The sequence below is a fragment of the Serinus canaria genome, chromosome 7 (assembly GCF_022539315.1).
Source record: "Serinus canaria isolate serCan28SL12 chromosome 7, serCan2020, whole genome shotgun sequence".
Lineage (NCBI taxonomy): Eukaryota > Metazoa > Chordata > Aves > Passeriformes > Fringillidae > Serinus > Serinus canaria.
The window spans coordinates 22,058,127-22,079,369 of NC_066321.1; the positions used below are offsets into that span (position 1 = coordinate 22,058,127).

At 37.8% G+C, this 21,243-nt stretch overlaps 1 protein-coding gene across 2 annotated transcripts in view; it reads right to left on the reverse strand.

The window, feature by feature from the left end:
- PDE11A (phosphodiesterase 11A) overlaps nt 1-21,243 on the reverse strand; it is a 107,137-nt gene that overhangs the window by 62,700 nt on the left and 23,194 nt on the right. For both annotated transcript variants that reach the window (XM_050977058.1, XM_050977057.1), the window contains exons 3-5: nt 4,678-4,767; nt 3,647-3,787; nt 1,793-1,857 (exon numbers count right to left, since the gene is read on the reverse strand). In XM_050977058.1, coding sequence (XP_050833015.1) covers nt 1,793-1,857; nt 3,647-3,787; nt 4,678-4,767 — 296 coding nt within the window. The remainder of the gene's footprint in view (nt 1-1,792; nt 1,858-3,646; nt 3,788-4,677; nt 4,768-21,243) is intronic.

Genomic DNA, 21,243 nt, shown 5'->3' on the forward strand with positions numbered 1-21,243 from the left:
AATGTCTTTGGATTTCAACTAAAATTTCAAAGAAATAATGTTTTTCCTAACTGCTGTAATGATGAAGAAACTCATCTTGCCATTTTTTTCCCCACATGAGAAGTCTCATGATTTTACATCAGTTACAGCTGCAGAATGCAGAATGAAAAGGGCAAAACTCACTAGGAAAATGCTCAAATGTCAAGGGCTCAAGGCATTGTTCTGTATTCTAAATAACCTTTATTTTTTCACAATAGTGCCAATAACTCAAGCTGTGCCTGTGCTAGATCCAAATGTGACATCATATCTGCAAGTCTAACCTTGGTCTTTGTAAAAGCAACTTCACTCTCCACAGGAAAAAATAATCACAGAAAAAGTGTTACATCTTTATGTTAAAATGGACAGAAATAGACCTTTATGAATCTTATAAAGACTAGCTACCAGGTTATGTGTTTATTCATGTCTTGGAATAAAGTTAAAATATTCTTGACTTGACTACAAGCAGAGCAGGCTACTACAAACTGCCTTGTGGCAACACGCTAATATAACTATGGTAACAAGAAATGAGCCAGCTTGGTTATCTTGATACCACTCTGCATTGTTTTGACTAATCTGGCTACAGATCAAGTTTGAGAAAAACAGGAATAACAGCCACATTCCTTGATTCATACTCCTGTCCCTGAATAAAAGAAATGTATTTTCACCCCCTAGGAAAGACCAACTGCTACTCTTAAACTCTTTGTCAAAAGGAACTTGTGATTCCCAGATGAATCAATAGACTATTTATTCATATTTAAATCTTCCTATTTTATATTGCTTGTTTTCCATTTGCTTCACCATTCCCATACCAGGGCATGGAAAGGAGATAGCTTCTACTCATATTTCTGTGTGGCCCTGGACTCTGATGTGAGCTTGCACATCTTAGAAATCTTCTAACACTACCCATTTCTAATGATGCAAAATCAATCCATGAAAAGGTTTATCACCATGACAGCCATTTGATATGGAAAATTCTCCTTCAGAATCAGCATGAATTAATCTGCATAAAACCTGTGTGATAAACACTGAGCCCTGAAAGATGGAAGAAATGTTCTCACAATAGCCCTGAATCCTCATCCCCTCATTTATGTATATAGGACATTTTATGTGAACTGCTACCAGTGGTGTAACCTTGCAGGGATTGATATAACAACATCACATAAACAAAAATCTTTCTTTTACTACTTAAAATTGGCCCTTTAAGAGTGTTTACAGATCCTACTAAGCAAAACATATACTTCCATTTTGACTGGGCTCCCAAACAAGAATTAGTCACAGGAACACAGTTTCTAGGAAATACATATGCTCTGCAGTTTCTAGGCTCTCCAATTTGACAGCAGCAGAAATAACATTTTACTGGAAACCTCTCAACACAACTGTAGAAAACAATTTTGTATGAGATTAACAATCTAAATTAATTTTGTAATTTTTACTTCTATATTAATCACACAAAACAACAATTTCGTGTTATTAATGAGTTCAACTGTAAAAAATCAGTTTTCCCCTGGTTTCTTATCTGAGACACTGATACAATATTAGTGCATGTATACACACACAAACATACATTTATAAAAAAATATAGGCACATATATTTATTCAAGCAAGCCTCCATTTGAAGCAAGCAGGTGTCTTGTCTGACTAAAAAAAAGTAGGCTCACACTCTTCAATCAAATCTACACAAAGTTCCATTAGAAAATAAAATCTTGACCAAGCAAAACTTAACACTGTGTGAAAAATGTAGTGACCCATAACCACAGAAGATACGAGAACTAACCTGTTGTCAGTATCAGCACTGCATTTTGGAGATAACAATTCGAAAGATTTTGTGAATTTCACCACCTGTCACAAAAGAAGTAACTTAGGATTCCTGTTAAGATGAATAAACATCTATGAAAACAGTAATTTAAGGTTCCTCTGCTTAAACTGTATTTTTATCCAATAGTCTTAGGATGAAAGTACAAATCTGTATTCTCTCAATGGAGAATTTATGTTTAAAATAGACCCTGTGCACAGTTCTCTAAAAATCAGTATCAAATGAAATGATGTCTTTAGATTCCCTCAGAAAACTCTTTTCCACAAACATATATGCTTCCCTTTAAAGGCTTTTGGGACATGTATTATGGAGCTTTACTCAAACTTTAATTTTTTAATATAGGAAAATAAACAGAAAGGCAGCTTTGCATTACTAACTGCAACCAATCACATGTGTCAGGAGCATATAAGTGAAATGTCTTAGGAGTGGCAAAAAGTGTCACAGAACAGAGGCCTTATTTTTGGATGTGTTCCCATCTTCACTTTGTTTCTGAATCATAAAAGCTTCCTGCACAATGTACAAATGAAAGGAATTTAGACATGGTTAGACATTGAGTTACCTAAGAAGATCTATTTTTATATATATGTTAACCCTCCAAAACAGGAGAAACTCAGGAAAATAACTGTTTTGCCACTTGTAAAAATTACCAAGTGTGTAGTAAGATGCTATTTTCCTACTCCAAATTAACCTAAGATTTATGACTATCTAGAAAAAGTTTAAGATTTTTGTCCATATTTCACAATTTTGTCTAGAGGAATAAGAACTCATTGCTTGTTGTTTGGGAAAAGCCGCTCCAAGCTCAAAGGCAGAAATAGTACCAAGAGCAGAAAAACGAACTGCCACCCACAACTTCCTAACACAATGGACATTTCAGTGAAAAATAAAAATCATGTTATTCTTATAAACACAGTGACATTTCATAAGAATGTAGTAGAACTATATATTGCAATTATAAAATTGGGGAGGGCGTGGCTAGGGTAATCTAGAAAGAGAAAATTAACCAGAAACATTAAAATTCTATAGCAGAGAACATAAGTGAAATAAAAACTTTGATCTTGCTTTTAGGAAAGCTGATATAATTTAGGGCATACTCTATTGAAAGTTCTTAATTTTTATTAACTGAAATGAAATGTGAATCATATCTTTCCTCCTAGGAAAAGAATAGGGATTTTTTTCTGTCATACAAACAAATTTATGATTCTGTCTCTGACTTGTCAAAGCCCAGCAACAAATAATTAACTGCAGAATCAGTGAATACAAAAATAATATTTGGGTAGGAAAAAAAAGATATTACAAACAATGTTTTGTCCTTCAACTACTTCTCAAATCAGTGGAAAGGAGGGCAGCTTAAATTGAATAGCCTGAAAACACTGAGGGAGCTACCAATATAAAGGCGGCCTCTTAATTTATTACTAATAACAATACTCATAAAAACTTCAAATATTTTTTAAGAGGCTCTTATACCCTAAGAATATCAGTACTGCAAAGTCTCAGTGAAAGCCCCTGTCAACACTGTCAAATACTTTCATACAGTTTACATCCATCTGTTCAACAGAGCTCTGCAATGAAATAATAATTCATGGGTCAAGTAGAGTAATTGCAAAAAACCAAAAATACTTCAGTTATTCTGAAAGTTGGATTTCCATTTCACCTGCTCAATGTAAAAGCTTACTGCTATCACAGTATAAGGATACTGGGATAGAGACACAACAGGGGTGTTGGTGGAGTTTCAGTATGTACTCACTTACATTTAGGAACAACACCCTGAAATTCACCTGCTGTTCTGACTTCCACATGACATGCAGCTCTACTTACTGGTGACTCAATGTCTTCCAGAAGTAACACCGAGCACCGCTCACACTTCAGGAGAGTCTGGGCCCGATGCATGATTTTCTTGACAATTTTCTCTAAGTCAGTCTGTTCCTCAAAGAGGTCATTCACTACTTCCAGTAAAGCCTGTATAAAAGGACAGAGAACTCTTGTATTGGTTGTAGAATTAATAAATACATGGAGCATTGCAAAGGAGGTGTCATATCTGGGATGGATTTTATATGAGTGATCCATTGAAATCTTCATTCAAAGGAAGTTCTTAATGACTGTGGCAACAAAATTGAAATGACTTTTTAATATTTTGTCAAGGAATAGCAGGTTCAACACTACCAGAGGTATTTCTACTGAAGTTCTGGACCTGTGATCCAAGCTAACAAAAATATAATTCCCTGTCATTGCAGAAAGGATGATAAAAAAGAAGCCAACTATTATTAAAAACCTCTCAAAATTACCTTTTTGTTTATTCAAAAAATAAAAGACCTCTCTGACAAGGGAATGACAGGGGAGCTGAGCATTATTTTCATTTCAGAGCCTCCTGTCCCAATGCATGCACAGCACCAGCGATCATGAGTGTGTATTCTATGGAGACATGCTGTCAAAACCCTGCACATATAGGAGTTTTTTTTCCCCTGCTTAATTTTATAAAGATATATCCACATTATTTGCACATGAACTAAATATTAAAAATTCAGAATGGCAAAGGCTTGAGATGAGTAGAATTTTATGAGAGCTTGAATCTGTGCCTAGGTAACACTTTCTCCTGCACCGTCTGTGCCACAAATGCAATTGTTTCAGTACCACAAGATGTGGAGCTCACATCAGGAAGCCACAGCCACCACTACAAGTGGATTTCCCTCCCACACTCTCTGCCTGCTGCCTTGATCAAGACAGGGATCTTTTGGAAATCCAGTTTCTGAAATAGAACTGTCTGCTTAGCAAACACATATGCATAGCTGGAACCTGCAGGAACAAAAGACTAAATTTTGGTGTTGGTCCACTATACATTTTGCACTTACCCTGCTTCTGTCATATTCCTTCCTTGAAGCTGCAAATAGCTGGGCATTGGATATGGCAATCCCACAGAAGGGGAGGTACATCTGCATCACCTAGTATGGAAAGAAACTTGCAGTCATTAAAAACAACTGCAACTGTTTACAGCAATTTCTTAGTAGTAAAGAGACCTAAGCTTAGGGGACACATCACAGGAAGGTCTCAGCTCACTCTTCAGCAGAGCACTAAACACAAAACAAAATTATCACGGCCAAGGCACATCAGATGCATGGAAAGAGATCAAATATCCAGGAAAGAACAAATACAATTAAGCTCACAGGTCCCAGAAGTCTGGGTCCGCCACAATTTCTCTGAGAATCTGTCGATTCTCAACTCTATCAAATGTCTTCTGAAGACTATTTAAATTACTGTAGACAGTACAGCTTCCCTAGAAAAATATTCTTTATTTCTCTGGACTGCTTTTTTGTTCTGAGCTCAAGAAGCAAGTTTGAGGCACATTCCTGTTGAGGAATTCTACATCTGGAGTACATAGATTTTGGAGAATACCTGCAGAGTGGAACACAGCACATTGATCCTACACTATTAGTCAGAAAACTGACTGTCTTCTCAAAGAAGGTTAAAACAAAAAAATAAAAGAACATGCTTGAAAAACAGGGCCTTAATGTATCATCATACATTAAAAAAGATTGAAAAGGAGGGACTGGGAACATAGTTTGAGGTGCCCAAGATGATTTTAGGTTGGCTGTGTGAAGTTAGTAAACTGGACCAGTCAAACAGTTGAATACCTGTGGGACTGGCACTTGGACAAGGATGACAATGGATCAAAGTACAAACCCAGCATTTTTAAGCGACACACTGGTAAGAAATCTGTAACATACTGTCACTCCTGAGTGGTTCCCAGGCTTAGGTCTGAGACTTTTAGTAAATTTTACAGCTGCTGAATGGCCTTAACATTTTGTAAAGCCAGTGGGAGTTGAGGCACTCTGCTGTTTACAGAGCCAAAAGAATGCTGCAGCAGCTAACCTTTCTTCTCTTTGGTCTGTCTATTGTAAGAAATCCTCTCTGTGACAAATTTTGAGAGAGTGGCATTTGTCTTTGAAATTCTATTTAATTAGAAAAATACTGCCAACCCAGAGATGTGGGCTATTGAGACTATCTGAGGAAAGAACCCAGAAGAACAGAAACAGCAGCAACTGCTGTTATACTTTATCTACCTCGAGCATTCCACTGGTTCCATACCTGCTTAGTCTGTATTTGAATAATAATGAGCTTTTGGAAAGGATCCTCAGATCTTCTGCATTTTGTACCTTTACACCTGGCACTCTGTCACAGTAACTGCAGACTTTAAGGGTGCACACCTGTACTGCTAATTTGGAAACACCCTACTTTCATCCTTTTCCCATCACAGCAAATGACACTTTAGACTCTACAAACACTCACCTTTCTGAAAAGGCAGTAATTAAAATAGCCAACTATCACACCAGATCTAAAGGACAGAGTACACAAAACGAAAAATAAAGTACAAATGGAAAAAACTGATAAGAGGGATTAATTTTTTTAATGGTCAGAGTTTCTCTGAGAGAATTTTGCACATTTCGGTTTAGTTTTTACTGCCAAATGAAACAAAAAACTTCCCTATCTATATTTTCTTGTAATAGTACTAAAAACCACAGCCAAGTAAGAGATCAGAGCAGAAAAAGTTAACTTAAGAAAAATCTGGCCTTTAGTGAAATTTTGAATACCTTAATGAGACTGGATACATTTTTACTTAATAGGTAAATACTAGGATTTATTGTCTCCACACTGGAATCTCTATTCCCAAAATTAATGTGACCCTGTGACAAAGGAAAGCACAAGAGGAGCTTATGATCCTTCAGACATCACAAAACCAGGTAGCAAAAATGTCTTTTGAGTGAGAATATAAAACCTTGCAATATTGAAAACCACTGGTCTCTGAAATCCAGACTCCAAGGCACTGGATCTATACACAGAAATTAACATCCATAAAACACTGTTTTATGACATTTTAAGAGCTTGGAAAGCCACTGACATACATCACTCTTGTCACCACTCAAACAAATTGTATAAGGAGCAGCAGAATTAAGAAAGACACCAAGTTGTTTAAGAAAACCAGCAGAAGAAATAAATAAATGTCAACAATTATGAAGAAAAAAACCAAGAATAAAACTGTCAGGTAGAGAGGAATCACCCTGTGGTTCAATTATTCCTGTTTACCTAAAATTGGCAAAACAAAAGCCTACTGTTCTTCCTCTTCTGAATGGTCAAAGTGACTTTTTCTTAAACCTCTTTTGTCAAGTTGTAATGCAGCACCAAGTACACAAAGAATGAAGATAGTTCTAATGGTAGCTTAATTTTAAGTAAGAATTTTTAAAACCAAAATTGCTCAATGGGATAGAAAGCAGTTATTGCATTATTATTTCAAGTTACAGATTTAGATCTGCAGTATTAAGACTATTTTACAAGCACCTCTAACATATTTATGCTATGACTGTGGACACTCGATACAAATATGGAATAATGTCATATTCAGCTCTTACCTGTCTGAGCCACAGCTGGTATTTTTATGCCAGATTCACACTTCAGGGATTTTCCCTCCAAAGAGAATGTAAAAGTTGAGGAAATGGCACAACACCATGAGATAGACACATCCTTTCTCCCTCCTTTTAAGTGACAGATAACTAATTACTAATTTTCTGGTGCTCCAAGGTAATAACTGGTCCAAATCTTCAGTATACTGCATGCTTCAGTTTCACCAATGCACAAAGTATTTGTGTGAAACTCATGGAAAAACATGCAGTGTACTGTTCTGAAGTACATAAAGTAATTTCCCTTTGTTGAACTGAAGGCTATTAAAAAATTAGTTTTGAAGCAAAAGGGAATATATCTGAAAGATAATTTCCTTCCACATCTATTTTGAATTAATTAAAGGAAAATATTCTGCAGATTTACTAAAGTGATTTTCTAAGAAAGCAATAGGCAGAATTTAAAAAAAATCAAAAACAGTTTAACAGATGTGCCTCATTAAATTATTTTGTCTAAAAGGAGTTGTTGCAATGATTCATCACAGTTCTATGTGACAAATCGATAAACACATCAGTAAGTATGTAATAGTACATTTTATAAAAATGGTGTTTAGGTTGAGTAACAAGCTAAGGAATGTGCTCAGATGTTGAAAGACACTAGTTTTTGTTGGACTTTTTTCATGACAACTATAAAGTACTCAGAGATACAGTAACTTCAGGTTAACTAGTTTCTATTGTGAATTGCTTGAACATCCAGGGTCCAGGTGACCTGGCCCAGTTTCTCTTAATTAACCCACCAATAAGTATCCTTGGGTAGCAGCTACACTCACCTCACAAATTCACAGCAACATTCAAAAGCAAAAAAGCTGAACTCACAAACTGTTCAATATTTTATCAGGGCGGGAAAAGAAGTAGTATTAATGGGAATCTTCAGTATTTCACTTTTTTCTTTTTAAAATTCTATTATTTCATTATTGTATGCTAGGAGTATTAAAACACAACTACCAAGGAAACAAACAGAATAATCACAAGAAATTTCAGTATTCAGTTAGAGAACTATTTACATTTTCAGCTAGGTCTTGAAGATTACTTATCTTTACTTCAAAGCTACACCAATAAGATCAGATGTCTGCCTTGACCACAGTTACTGTTGGCTTCCCATAGGATATATTTTCATTGCTTTAGTATTTGCACACACCTCCAGAATTGTATCCCCAAAGTTAGACCTTCAGATCCACAACAATAACTGAAGCAGGAGCTTGATATTTGGAAGTATGAAACATTTCCAGATTCTGCAGTATTAAATACTAAGACAAGAAAGCTACAAACTGTGCTTGTTAGTGGATACTTTTATTTTATTTCAGTTCAGAAACACACCAGTGCTCCCCCAGAATTTTAAAGGGCAGTCTTCCATATGTTTCCTCTTCATGATGACAGTTTTACAGGCCAAAAGTTCCACACCTGGTTACACAGTTGTCTGGGCACATCAGCATCTGGACACCCACACTACAGCAGCACAATGTCTTGAGATGTGACACTCATTTTCCTTTCATCCAGCTTTTCATAGATGATGAGACATAGAATACCTAAGTTAATGAAATGCTTCTTAGTGTTCCTCTGAACTGCTAAAAATTAGGGTTTCTTTTCATCATCTGGGTATGGATTGCACAATCACTTCCCACATGATACAAATCTTTCTATCATCAGAAACAGGAAGGAGACCTCTGGCCAAGCTCTTTCTGACAATGTATGTTAGGAAGAAATACCACCTTTCCCTCCACTGCACAGCCTGGGGATGAGGGTCCTTAAGGAATCTGCAAACTCTTCCCTTGCTGTATAAGGAAAACCCCTGCTGGTTCCAGCTGCAAAAGAAGGCTGTTTTCTAGAATTGTGTGCCTCACAGGAACTAAGTACTGAAATTGTCTCTTATGAGAGGAAAGTATAAAAGCAACAAAGTTGAATGGGTGCAGACCTGCAATGCAGAGAGTTATTAGCTAATGGTGAAAAGCAGCCAGTGCTGCAATGGCAGCACACTGCAGAGGTAAAATGTGAGCTTGCTGGCTGGAAAGCAGCCCTGACTCCAGCTTTAGCAAATGCAGTGACATTTAGCCTGCCTCCCCTGCGTGCGCCTTCTCCGAGAGCTCACGCTGCCATAACTATCCAATGTAGTCTAAATCACGGCTTCTGGCACTCTCCAAGCACCCCCTGCCTGTGGTCAGAAAAGAAAACAATTCTGAGGTCTGACAGAAGAAAGAAGCTTCTCAGTAATGCTTGTGTACTCACTCTGGCACAAACTCCAGGTTGAGCTCTCAGCAAATGCCTGTCTGGTTCAGTTGTTTTCTTTAGCGGCCACAGGAGCCACTTCTCTTTACACAGCTTGCTTGGTGAGCCTGTGGGGAAAGGAGCTAGTACAGCCTTCCTAGAAAGAGAAAAGAAGTCCTTTCAAAGGAAAAGTTTTTGCTATAGTTTAAAGTGATAAATGTATGGTGGACATACTTGAAACCAAATCAGGGAAGCCAGCTGCCCTTTAAAACATTTCCTAATGTGTTCAAAATAGGTTCAGAGAGTGAAGTATTCTACTGAATTCTGAAAGCAGTTAACCAAATCCAGTTGCAAAATGGTTAAACACAAGCGCTCATCCAAATTCCATTCCCTCCTGCCAGCTGTGCAGGGTCTGGCTAGCCACACATCTGATAAAATCTAATTGTCATCTAAGATCACAATTCTAAGAAATATTTACCAAAGTTATTTTTCCACCCCAGGCATGGAAAGAACAATTGGTTGGTAAAAAACACTCCATGATTTGCAGGCACCCCAACAGGGCACGTAGCTCCTGTGTGTATCACTCAACCTGCAGAGGCTCCTGGGCCAGTCTTCTACTGCCTTTTTTTTTCTTTTCTTTTCTTTTCTTTTTTTTTTAATTTGTATTTGCATGTGGTTATTAATGCAGTACCATAAAAAGCACTAATGCTTGCAAACATACAGCAGCATCTCTGCCCTATAAAGCTCACTCTCTAACTCTGGAAGCTTTTGGTGTCTGTAAACAGCCTGAAAAGGACCATGGGAGCAATCCTTCAGCACTGCCTCTGTACTTGCCTGCCTCACAGAATTCCTGGCACACATTCAAACTAGATAACTGCGTCACCAGACAGATTACAAAACATGTCTCTGGTAGAAGCAGACTTATTACAGTTTAAAAACCTGACTCCTATGTAGGTCACTGTCCTCACAAGCCATGTTGCATGCAGGACCAAGGGGCAGGAAAGGGTGACTGACTTTTCTGCAGGCCCCATCACTGCCCTCTAGTTGTTCAACATAACCTCATCTTCTCTTTTCTGCTGTGCACCCAAGGTCTTTAAACTGGGAAAGCAAGTCAACACACTGAACTTGATTTATAATAATACACCTGTAAAAGTGTTTATACAGTCAGAACACATCTACTAATCTTATTTTTTCTGGCAGGTATTTGAACATTTCTTGACCCAGTCACTTTACAGCTAGATATTATCCATTATTCCTTTTAATACCAAGGTGTGAACCTCAAGAAATCTAACCCAGACATGCTGAATTATACTGTCAAAAAACCAAAAACATACGAAGTTGCTATTAAACCTATTTTTAACAATATTTTCTAAGACATAAACATTTTAACATTATATTAAATTTAGTATTCAGTATAAAGTGAAAAGAAGAATTACTGCACCATAAATAAACAGCACCTCATTTTAAATGGTGTTGCCCCAAATTAATCTGAAATATGAAAACATTTCTGCTAAAGACTAACAAGCCAAAAATAAATATATGTAAAATGTCTGCTATTCTGGGATCCCATCATCTAATCTCCTACATGCAAAATCCAGCTATTTTCACCGGAAATGTCTCTTATATTTTACACAAACCTGAATCGGTGATGCCCACTAACAAGCCCCATCCCAGCAAACACTCAGTTATTCAACATGTGATATTATAAGCCAGGATTTCTAGAAGAGAAAATGAGGACAAGAGGAGGAAAAAAGTTACACAAGAAATGACAGTTGTTCCATTAGAATCAGAGGGGTATGAAGTGAAAAAGAGCAGAGGAAGCAGGTAAGGAGCATCACCATGCCAGTGTAAGCACCTGTAAGGCCAAGGCCTGGCATTGGCACTTATCCCCAGGGCTTCAGTAAATGCACATTGAGCTGTAAAGCAAGGCCAAGTCAGCCTACAGACAGCCTGAAGGAGGGCTGCAAAGTTGTAGAAGGGTGATTAAACCAGTGAACCATCGTGTTTCTGTGACATAAACACATTGACAGCCACAAGAACTCCTCACTGCAAGGGCTACTGAGGGCTCTCAGATCAGGATGGTGGAGGTATGGGCTATGCCTGTGGGACCACCTGCAGGCAGAAGGCCTTAAATCAACCCAACAGTTATAAATTATGTTTCTTTATCAACTCTAGAGTTTCCACCCATTGGACATTGGCAGGGGTTTGTAGCAAAGTCTTATGGAGAAATGCTAAGCAGCTTTTATTAGCTCTTCTGAAGTAACAGGCATAAGAGGAATCAGAAAAGGACATGAACCTTCAAAACTACAACTCCTACCCATAAATTAAATTCCTCTCATTCAAAAGATGAATATCAGTTATATTTGAAATATCAGTTATATTTGAAATATTTGAAATATCTAAATATCATCACCTTTAAAAAAAACCAAAAACATCAAGCTGAGAGGATTCACAGAGGACATGTCACCTGTGTAATGCTTTCCAGAGAGACCAAGAGGGGCTGTTACTGCCTGGCTGCTCTGCTCTGCTCTGCCCTGTTTGAAGAGGAGTCACTAGAGGCCAGCCCCCAGGCACAGGAGCCTGCAGCTGTTATGTAAGGCAGGCAGTTCTGCAGTGCCTAAATCTCAGCACCTCAAAGCACTTTGGCAGACCATGAACAAAGTTTTACAGCAGCAATGTCAGGTAGTAATTTTTATCTAGAGACAGCAAAACTGAGCCAAAGAAAAATTAACTGATATCTGAAGGGAGAAAAAAGGTCACAAAGAAAGATTTTGTCAAAATTTTGGAAAGATTCCTGGCTTCTACTATGCTTGAATCAGTGGAACCAGCTTTATAAATGTCACTGCATGAGTTGGGAAGATCTTGGTATTGGCAAAGTGAGAGCTGTGAAGACTGATACTACCAGTGCTAAAAACAGGAATTGCAGATCAGAACTTTAAATTGGCATGGGTGAATTAGTAAGTATCATCTCAAAGCTGTCTTTCCTACAACACAATTGCAGGCTTTGATCTTACCATTTCAAGTTGCACTCATCTGTCATGTGGCAGACAATGTATATAATAATTGACCATGCTAACTGAATGGCATTGAAACCAAGAGATAAATTCCACATGCATCCATACAATGAGAATATCATCTTCATGTCACAGTTCTACTTACAACTCAGTTACCACTCCCAGTTCTTGTTTATGATGAGAAATAGGTTTATCCTCTTACTTATCTTACTTACTTCCTCCTGCAGACCATAAGTATTAGAGTGCACAAACTGAAAACAACTTCTGCTAATTCTTGACTTATCCATAACTGGATGAAGATGCCTTCTTTCACTTTTGTATGGATTAAAATCTTGTCTTTAGAGCCACAGGGCAGATACAGGACCAGAGTCACAAACTGGCTGAGACTGGATGGGGCCTTTGGAGGTCACCTGGTCCAACACTCTGTGCTCAAGCAGCACTGCCTAAAGCTTTTTGCTCAGCACTTTGTCTAGACAGCTTTTGAATATCTCCAAGGGCGATGATTTCACAACCTCTCTGACCAACTTGTCTGTGTCTGTCACAATAAAAAAAAGTGTATTCTGACTTTCAGGCAGAGTTTTCCATGTTTAAGTGTATATATTGCCTCTAGTCCTGTCACTTGGCACCACTGAAAAGAGTCTGGCTGTACATCCTTGTATCATCCCATCTCCCATGTATACACAGTGATGAGATCCCCCCATGAGCATTCTCTTCTTTGCTAAACAGTCCCAGCTCCCTAAGCCTTTTCTCACAGGGGAGACACTTCAGTTCCTTAATCCTCTTTCTGTACCTTTATTGGACTCTATCCAGTGCTTTCATGGACACACTTGTACTGGGGAGCCCACAACTGGACATGTTGTGTAGAGTCATGAGGGAAACTTCATCCTGCTGTTGTATGAATGCTGTGTGCAGTTTAACAAAGAAAAAATTTAGCTAATTTATATATAACAGTCTGCACTGAGATTCCAATGATATTAGTAAATTCTTATTCAGGTTCTTCTCTGACTTACTTCAAGATTTTTGAAAAGAAATTACTTGAACAGTAACAGTTTTCATATTGGGCTTTTTTTTAAGAGCAAATGTTTCTGGCAGAACTTACTGCAGAAGCCTGATCCTTTGCCATGCTGAGCTCCTCTTTCAGCAAGGTGGCCATTTTTGCCTGACTGAAGGAGCCAATGTCAGCAAAATCCTTCCAACTGAAGCTCCAACTGGAACACAAAAGCCTGAATCCAGCACATTAACCAACCAGGTTACATTGTGCCTGGTATGAAGAAGTTTAGCTCACCCAATTTCTCACTGTTTGCATCAGTTCCAGGAGGATGGAAATGGTTGGTTCTGTTCCACTAGAAAAAAAAAAGTGAAGCAGTTTTTCTTAAGTGAGATGCATAATCTGGTGACAGCTTAAAAGAAAGCCAGGAACTCAAGATACCAACTGTATTCCCTTACACTGCTGCTTGTCAAACAGAGAGCCTCTAGTGTTTCTTAGGCAACAAAAATTTTACCCTCAAACAGAAAAAATCTTCAGCTGAGTGGAAATATTCCACAAAGGTCAACAAATAGCATGAGTGACCCCTCCTTTCATCACACAATTTTGTATCTCTCTTCAACTAAGATGTATCTATACCTTGACACTTTCTTCCACAATACACAGAAGCACCACAACACAACATAATCACATCATACTTTTTAAATATATCCTTACATAATTTTATTGAGTTTCTCCTCAACATTGGGAAATTTTCCAGTGTTCTTTTACATTTGCCTATTTTGAATTGATGCATATTTAGTGACCAATATTGTACTGAATGTCATAGCACTTCATGCTGGTGGCACCTGTCTACTCTTCAAATATTTCTACAGAGAGTTGCTCTTACTCTTTTTTCCACTTTTTAAGATGAAAAATAATGGTAAGGAATGTAGTGTATTTTCAATGTATCATTTTTACTAAAAATGTTTTTCTTAGGAATGCAAAATTTCTGCAAAAGCACAGAATCTTATTCTAGCAGAATTGATTATACAACTGGACACACTTGACACATGTTGCTGTTTGAATCTGGTTATACAAATTAGAAAATCTGAATTGGTATCTATTACAGCATTTCCAGACCTGATTAAAAGCACTTCTAACATATATTGTAATCTGTACCCATTACATTGTGATAATGTTTCACATGAGGAAGTAGGGGAATAAACCCTTTAACAAAACAGCTCAAACCCTCACACTGAGGGTATCTATCTGAGGAAGAAAAAAAGCACTGTATAGTAATAATATCTTTAGAACAGTTACTATGTAAAGTGACAGAGAATTTGCTGGAAGGAAACTTATCTGTTCTTAGTGGTTTGAGGTTGGCAACTACTGAACTGGTGACAAATGAAAAGTAACCTGATTCCAAGACAACAGAAAAATTTCTAAAACCCCAAGAAGGAAGAATAAGGCTAATTTTTATTTGTTTCAAATGAAATGAGATTTTGAAAGACCATCACAAAGTACAGAAAAATTCCTGAACTGCTTTCTTAATAAAACTATTTACAGAGAAGTATTGAGCAATTACAAATTACCTCTCCTTCATGATGAGCACAGTTTCAGGAAACAATAGCAGAAAAGTAACTGAGCCAAACAGTGCTCTGATCTACATCTCTGTGAGCCTGCAGTTATACCTCTGACATCATGATTTGGATTTACATGGATTTACAGAATTTTGTTGTCTTTAAAATGGGGAAAGATGGTTTATGCCTCAGGCCATTTTTAATCAATTCTGCCTGTACTAATTTCACAGGAGGCAGACTGATGTTAAATGTTCTTTACCCTTTCCTGGCAGATGTCAGTCAGAAGAAGCTGAGCATAAATATTAACAGAATTTCTGTGGAACTAGGTAATTTTTAATACAGCCTGAATGGTTTGACATTCCCTGCTTTTTGGATAATGCTATTCTATGTCTACCAGGATGACCAAATATCATATTTGTTTTGTTTAGTCCATACACAAGAACATGCCAATAGAAGAAGGAAAGAAGATTCTAATCTCTGCACAGAACTTTGAATTCTAAATGTAATCTCAATGACAGTAAGCAAAAAAGTATATGGTACCTTTTGGTAAAACCTAATCTCAAATTTAGAGAAAGTGGTCCAAACTTGTGCTTCAATTTTCTCTCTTTACTTCACTGCAAAAATAGGAAAAAGAAGACATATGGCAAAAAAGATTGTCCAACAAATAGTAAAATGTGCAATTTATGAAGATAAACAATGAGTCAAGCTGCAGTATTGAAAACATACCAGTTCTAGGATGCAAATGTGCTTTCATATGAAAAAGGATTCACTCACTTCTGTCTTTTAACTTTATTTATAAAAATAACTTGAATCCTCTTTGAAAATTCAGTTGTTTTGCTGGGAATCCTCAATTGCCATCAGGACTCAAGGTATCCCCTTTCAGAAAGAATAAAATTTGCTACAATAGTTAAAACTAAATGTTCTTGATCTAAAAGCTCCTTTTTCTTTCCATTGAATTCTCTCCAAAACCAGCACCTTACCCTAAGTGCTATTTTGGTACTTGTTGTTTTCTTCATTACACCCTCCATTAACTCTCCAACCAAGGAGGTCAGTATCATTCATTAACTGTTTCCAGTTTTAACTGGTGAAATTTTAAAAAGAAAATCAAATAATAATCTGGACATTTCCTTAATCCCTTAGAACTTCCAAGTATGTATTCTAAAACAATGATTTACAGAAAGTGGCTTTGACACACATTTGTGTATGTTAATTGAAATTGTGGTAATTAACTCAGACAGTAAATTACTGACTTACAAAACTGCCTTTTGAGCATGACTGATCAACAAGGTACTGGGAGAAGCACTGGATTCAATATTACTGCACCTTTGAGTTTTATGTCTGGGTGTGTTTCAGCATCCTGACTTGAAAAATTTATTTTCTGTGCTGCAGACTTCAAGGTGCTGATGAAAGTGTGTGGGCTGGTTTGGATGTGAGCCATGCTTTTTCCACACATCATTGTGTCTCCTGCACTAATGACTCACACCTGCACATGCTGCTATCTGATTTCTAGACAAAGCTATTTATAAACTGGAACAGCACTGCCGAATTCTGGTGGTGTAACTATAGCAGTCATTATTTACCTAAAGTGCTTGTCTGTGAAGCACAGACAATTTGGGGACACTGAGTTTGCTGGCCTTTGAGGAGCCTTGAAAACTGGATGCAGCTTCTCCCTGATAAAATCCACATTGCAATTTTATCTTGCAGGCATCTATGGATTTGATGTGGTAACATATTACTTTTCACATGGCTGCAAGATAAACACAGGATTCCAGGGTCATACACACACAGAAAAAACCCATCCTATCTTCTCTCACAGCAACTACTGGAATTATTTCCTATAGTAGTTTTTTATACTTGGAGACTTGCATGTTGCAGACTTTTTTTTTAAAAAAAAAAGAAGTTATTTAATTAAAGCAACAATACAGTTGTCCCAAGCTTATGATTACAGTCTTGCCTACAGTGTCTCAGTCAATGGCCCAGAAAAGTATTTAAATTTTCACATTACAGTCTCTGCCTTCAGACACTTCCCCAGTGCTCAGGCTTTTTCTAGCTATGATTGTGGAAGCATCAGCATTTGGTACCAACCACCTATCTCTTTCTCCTTCATCTGCAAGTGGCCCTGTTTTTCCTGCAGCTTCACATGAGGCCATTTCATTTGTCTTTCTTTCTTTCTTTGGGGCAACTTGGTGAAGAGCACAGAAGAGGAACAGCTCAGAACAACTGCCTAAATGACCCTTCAGTGAGAAGAGCATTATGAAACATACAATGGGATACACCCTCAGAGAATAAAACAGTCATCTGCTGCAGTATAAATTTTCAAAGCTATTAATCTCGTGCCTAGTAAGCACACAGCATCCTGCTCCTTAATTCTGAAAAATCATACAATGTTTTGAATCTTGGATTGAAATGATTGTATATCTAAACAAAGCTCTGTAAAAAAAAAAAAAAAAAAAAAACAAAAAAAACCAAAAAAGCCCAAAAAAGCCAAACAAACAAACAACAAAAAAAAAAAACCCAAACCAAAACCAACAGTCTTTATACAGAAAATCAGGTATATCAGCAAGCCTGTTCCTGTTACTTACAGACATGCATTTAGCTTTCAGCAACACAAGGCTCTTCCACACAGATACTTATGTACAATTCTCACTGTGTGCCTGAGAAGAAAAACCGTGGGGTACTGATATTAATATGGCTGTTGAATGGCACACTGGAGAGCCCTGGATTTCAGGTAGCTGAGTTGTGTTCAGAAATCAATATTCTGCTGTCTTCCTCGGTGCAAATGTACTGATGTTAAGGGTTTGCTTCTGCCTAAATTATTAGCAGTTCAATAAGGGCCAAATGATTTTAAACCTTAACAGGCCACTCAGCAAAATAAGGCTTTGCTTCCAGTTAAGTAGTATCATGGTTAATTAGCCTTTAATTAGTATCAGAGTTAATTTAGCTTGATTCTCTAGTACCAGAGGTCAAAACACATCACAAACTGAGTAGGGATATCTTGTCCTTAAGGTGCAGAAATAGTAGGAAAACTATTTCCGTTCATCATACAGAACGGAAGAGCATCTGTGCTCCCCTCACAGATATTTTAATAAAAAGTGCAAGAATAGAACAGTGTTCTTTGATTTGATTAGGGTTTGAGTAGGTTTCCTCTTTTTTTGTCTCCATAATTTTGGACTGCACAAGTTGACATTCATCAAGCAATAAATATTCATCAAGGCAAGGCTGTCTGATCGGCTAAGTGCCCTGGGTCACACACCCCTGCTTCTTAAAGCTGAGTACAAGTACAACAGAAAAATTCAAATTCAGTTCACTGCACATTTGTCCATATTCACTCTCCTTCTGCTTTTATTTCTTTTGCATGAGTTTAAATATTTTCCCAATGCTCCATTTTTCTTATCTGCTTAAGAAACTATCATTCTTAGTTCAGAGTATCTTTTGATATGCATTCAGTCTTGTTCAGTTCTTACACCCACTCATTTTCCCATCTTTTCTGTCTTCTTTTTTAGTGTATTCCCTCCTCAAAATTATTATTTTCAACTTCATCTCTGCTTATGAAGCAATTAATTTATCTAATATTTATCAAAATAAAACATGTCTTTAATTAATTCAATGTTATTTTTTAATAGTAAGAAATTCACTACTTCTATAAGGAAATATTTTCTTTATTCATGGAATAGAACAGTCCAAGAAAGAATGGGTGAATTCTGGAGGCCTGCCTGTCAATTGTCCTGAAATACTACACAGTCTTGTAAAAGGGATTTGTTCATGGTACATTTTCATGATGAAATTTTTACCAGTACCTGTGTCTCAGGGAATTTTATGGTCTTTTTAGGAACTGAACTCAAAGCATAAATTGATTTCACTGAGAAAGACCAACAGATGGTGCAGTACTATCAAATGCAAAGAATCAAAGAACTCTATATCCTTATACAAATTGCCTAAGGCATTTTATAAATATAAAGTTTGCTGCAAAGACTTTACCAATTCTGAAAACAATTTATAATTTGTAACTTTAAACCTGATTTCATATGCTGGGAAAAAAAGACAAGAACAAAACCAACCTAATAAAAAACCCAACCCTCCCCCCACCAAACTACTGGGAAAAAAAAAAAACAAAACAAACCCCTCCCTGCACACACTTCTCCAGTCTCCTGTTTCTCACAGCTGCTGGTCTAACAAGTAGTCTTTTCTGGCATTGGCACTGCTGCTCCTTCCTTCCCCATCTATCCACTTTTACCCCTGAGCAGATTCATGGAAAGCAAAAAACCCAATCCATATTGATAGGGGAAAGGAGGCTCCAGAGCACAGGAGTGTTTCTGATTTTATCTGCTTTCATGCATGTGCCTGGCAGGCAATCTCTGCACCACCAGCAGTGTCACACGTTCTCAGTGGTGGCTCAGCAGTGCCACTTGTGCAGAGCAGCACACGGGGCCCCACAAGCAGTACAGGGCATATTCCTGCTGGCATGCAACAGGAACTGCAAACAAATGCACCCTAAAAGCCTGGAGTACCTTTATGCCCTCTCCCCAGACTGACCTCACAATCCCTCACTGCTCTAAGGGACTGTCCCTTGTATATGCCCACAAATCTCTTATTTCTGCTTATACTGGCACATACCACATAAGTTTCTCTGTTTCGTGCTGTGAGAAGTGCACATCAGTTTGGGGACATCTGCTGGCTTGAGCCTTAGATTCCATAAAGGAGCCTAATTGCTCCAACACATGAAGAGCCCAGTGATTAAAGCTACTGACCTTAAGGCTTAGCCCAACACTTGAAATGATAACATGCACATTATTAATGCCCTTTCTATTCCATTGAGCAATGTGAAATGAAGAACACTCTCTTACTGTGTCCAGTTTTGGGCACCTCAGTCCAGGAGAGGCATGGAAATCCTGGAGCAGGGCTGGTGGAGAGGCTCAGCAACTAAGAGACTGGAGCACCTCTCTTACAAGTAAAGTCTGAGGGAGCTGAGTGGTGCCAGCACCAGGACAAAGTGCAGTGGGCAGAAAACTGATTCACAGGAAGTTCCATGTGAATATGAGGAAGAATTTCTTTACTGTGTAGCCTTTCGAACATGCAGAAGTTGTTATAATACCAAAAATCTTTTTGGTATTATAACAAACAGTTGTTCATTGTTTGAATGAGAAGTGACACTTGAGTTCTATCAAATAGTAAATCTACTGAGATTCTTACCTCTGTCACAAATACTTCCATCTGCACAAGGTGTAAGGAGAAAGAGGGATGCTAGCAAAAGCACAGCAACAGGGTAAAAGGGAATATGCTGAAGGAAGACAACACTGCTTGTTGCAAAAATGGTAATGCAGCTGTTGAAGTAGGAGGAGAAAAACAAGAGAGGTGTAGAACAAGCCATAAACTAGCAAGCAGAATGACAGTTTGGAAGATGCAATTAAAAGAAAAAAAATTCTTTAAAACCATATAAACAGTGGTTGGGCTTTTCATAGTACCTAAGCTGTGTACATCCCAGCTCACAGCCAGGTGTCAAGAATCCCTTTCCAGAACTTTAATGTGCAATAGCTTGTCAAAGAAAATATTTTCAAAAACAATTTGAGAAAAAAAAAATATTTTGAATAGACTAAAAACAGGAAAAATTCAAAGGAGTTTCTCTTGAGAAAAAAACCAAAAACATTCACCTTAAACATCTAAAATGTGATAAAGCTATAAGCCACTGAAAAAATATTCTGTCGGGAAATGTGCAGCCACTTTCAGCATCTAACAAAAGAAAATGTTGTTCAATTTTTAATCATTGATGATACTGCTGTACTGAAGCACCAATACATGCAGAGATGCTGGATAACTTTACGGACGAACAGAGAGACAGCTATTGAGTGCAAGCCATTTCCTGGATCAGGTAACCATAAGACTATTTTGAGTGATGATACCTGAAGCACACTTAAAGTCTTTTCATCTTGTCAGCCTCAGAGGAACGCTGAAAAGCGTGAGGCAGATAAGGTCTGGGGCTACACAGCAAAGCCAGGACAAAGAAATAGCAAACACCGTTTGTTCGGTATTTAAGGCAGACACGCGAAGCCTCTCCTAGGCAGGTGTTACAATCACAAGTACAAGTTGGCGAGGCTCAGCAGGACTCTGAGGCGATAAGAAGGGATAAAAGCCCGAGGCGCCGGCTGCCGCCGTGTGCCCGGCATCCACTTGGTGGCGCTGTGCACGGCGGCACGGCCGGCAGCGGGGA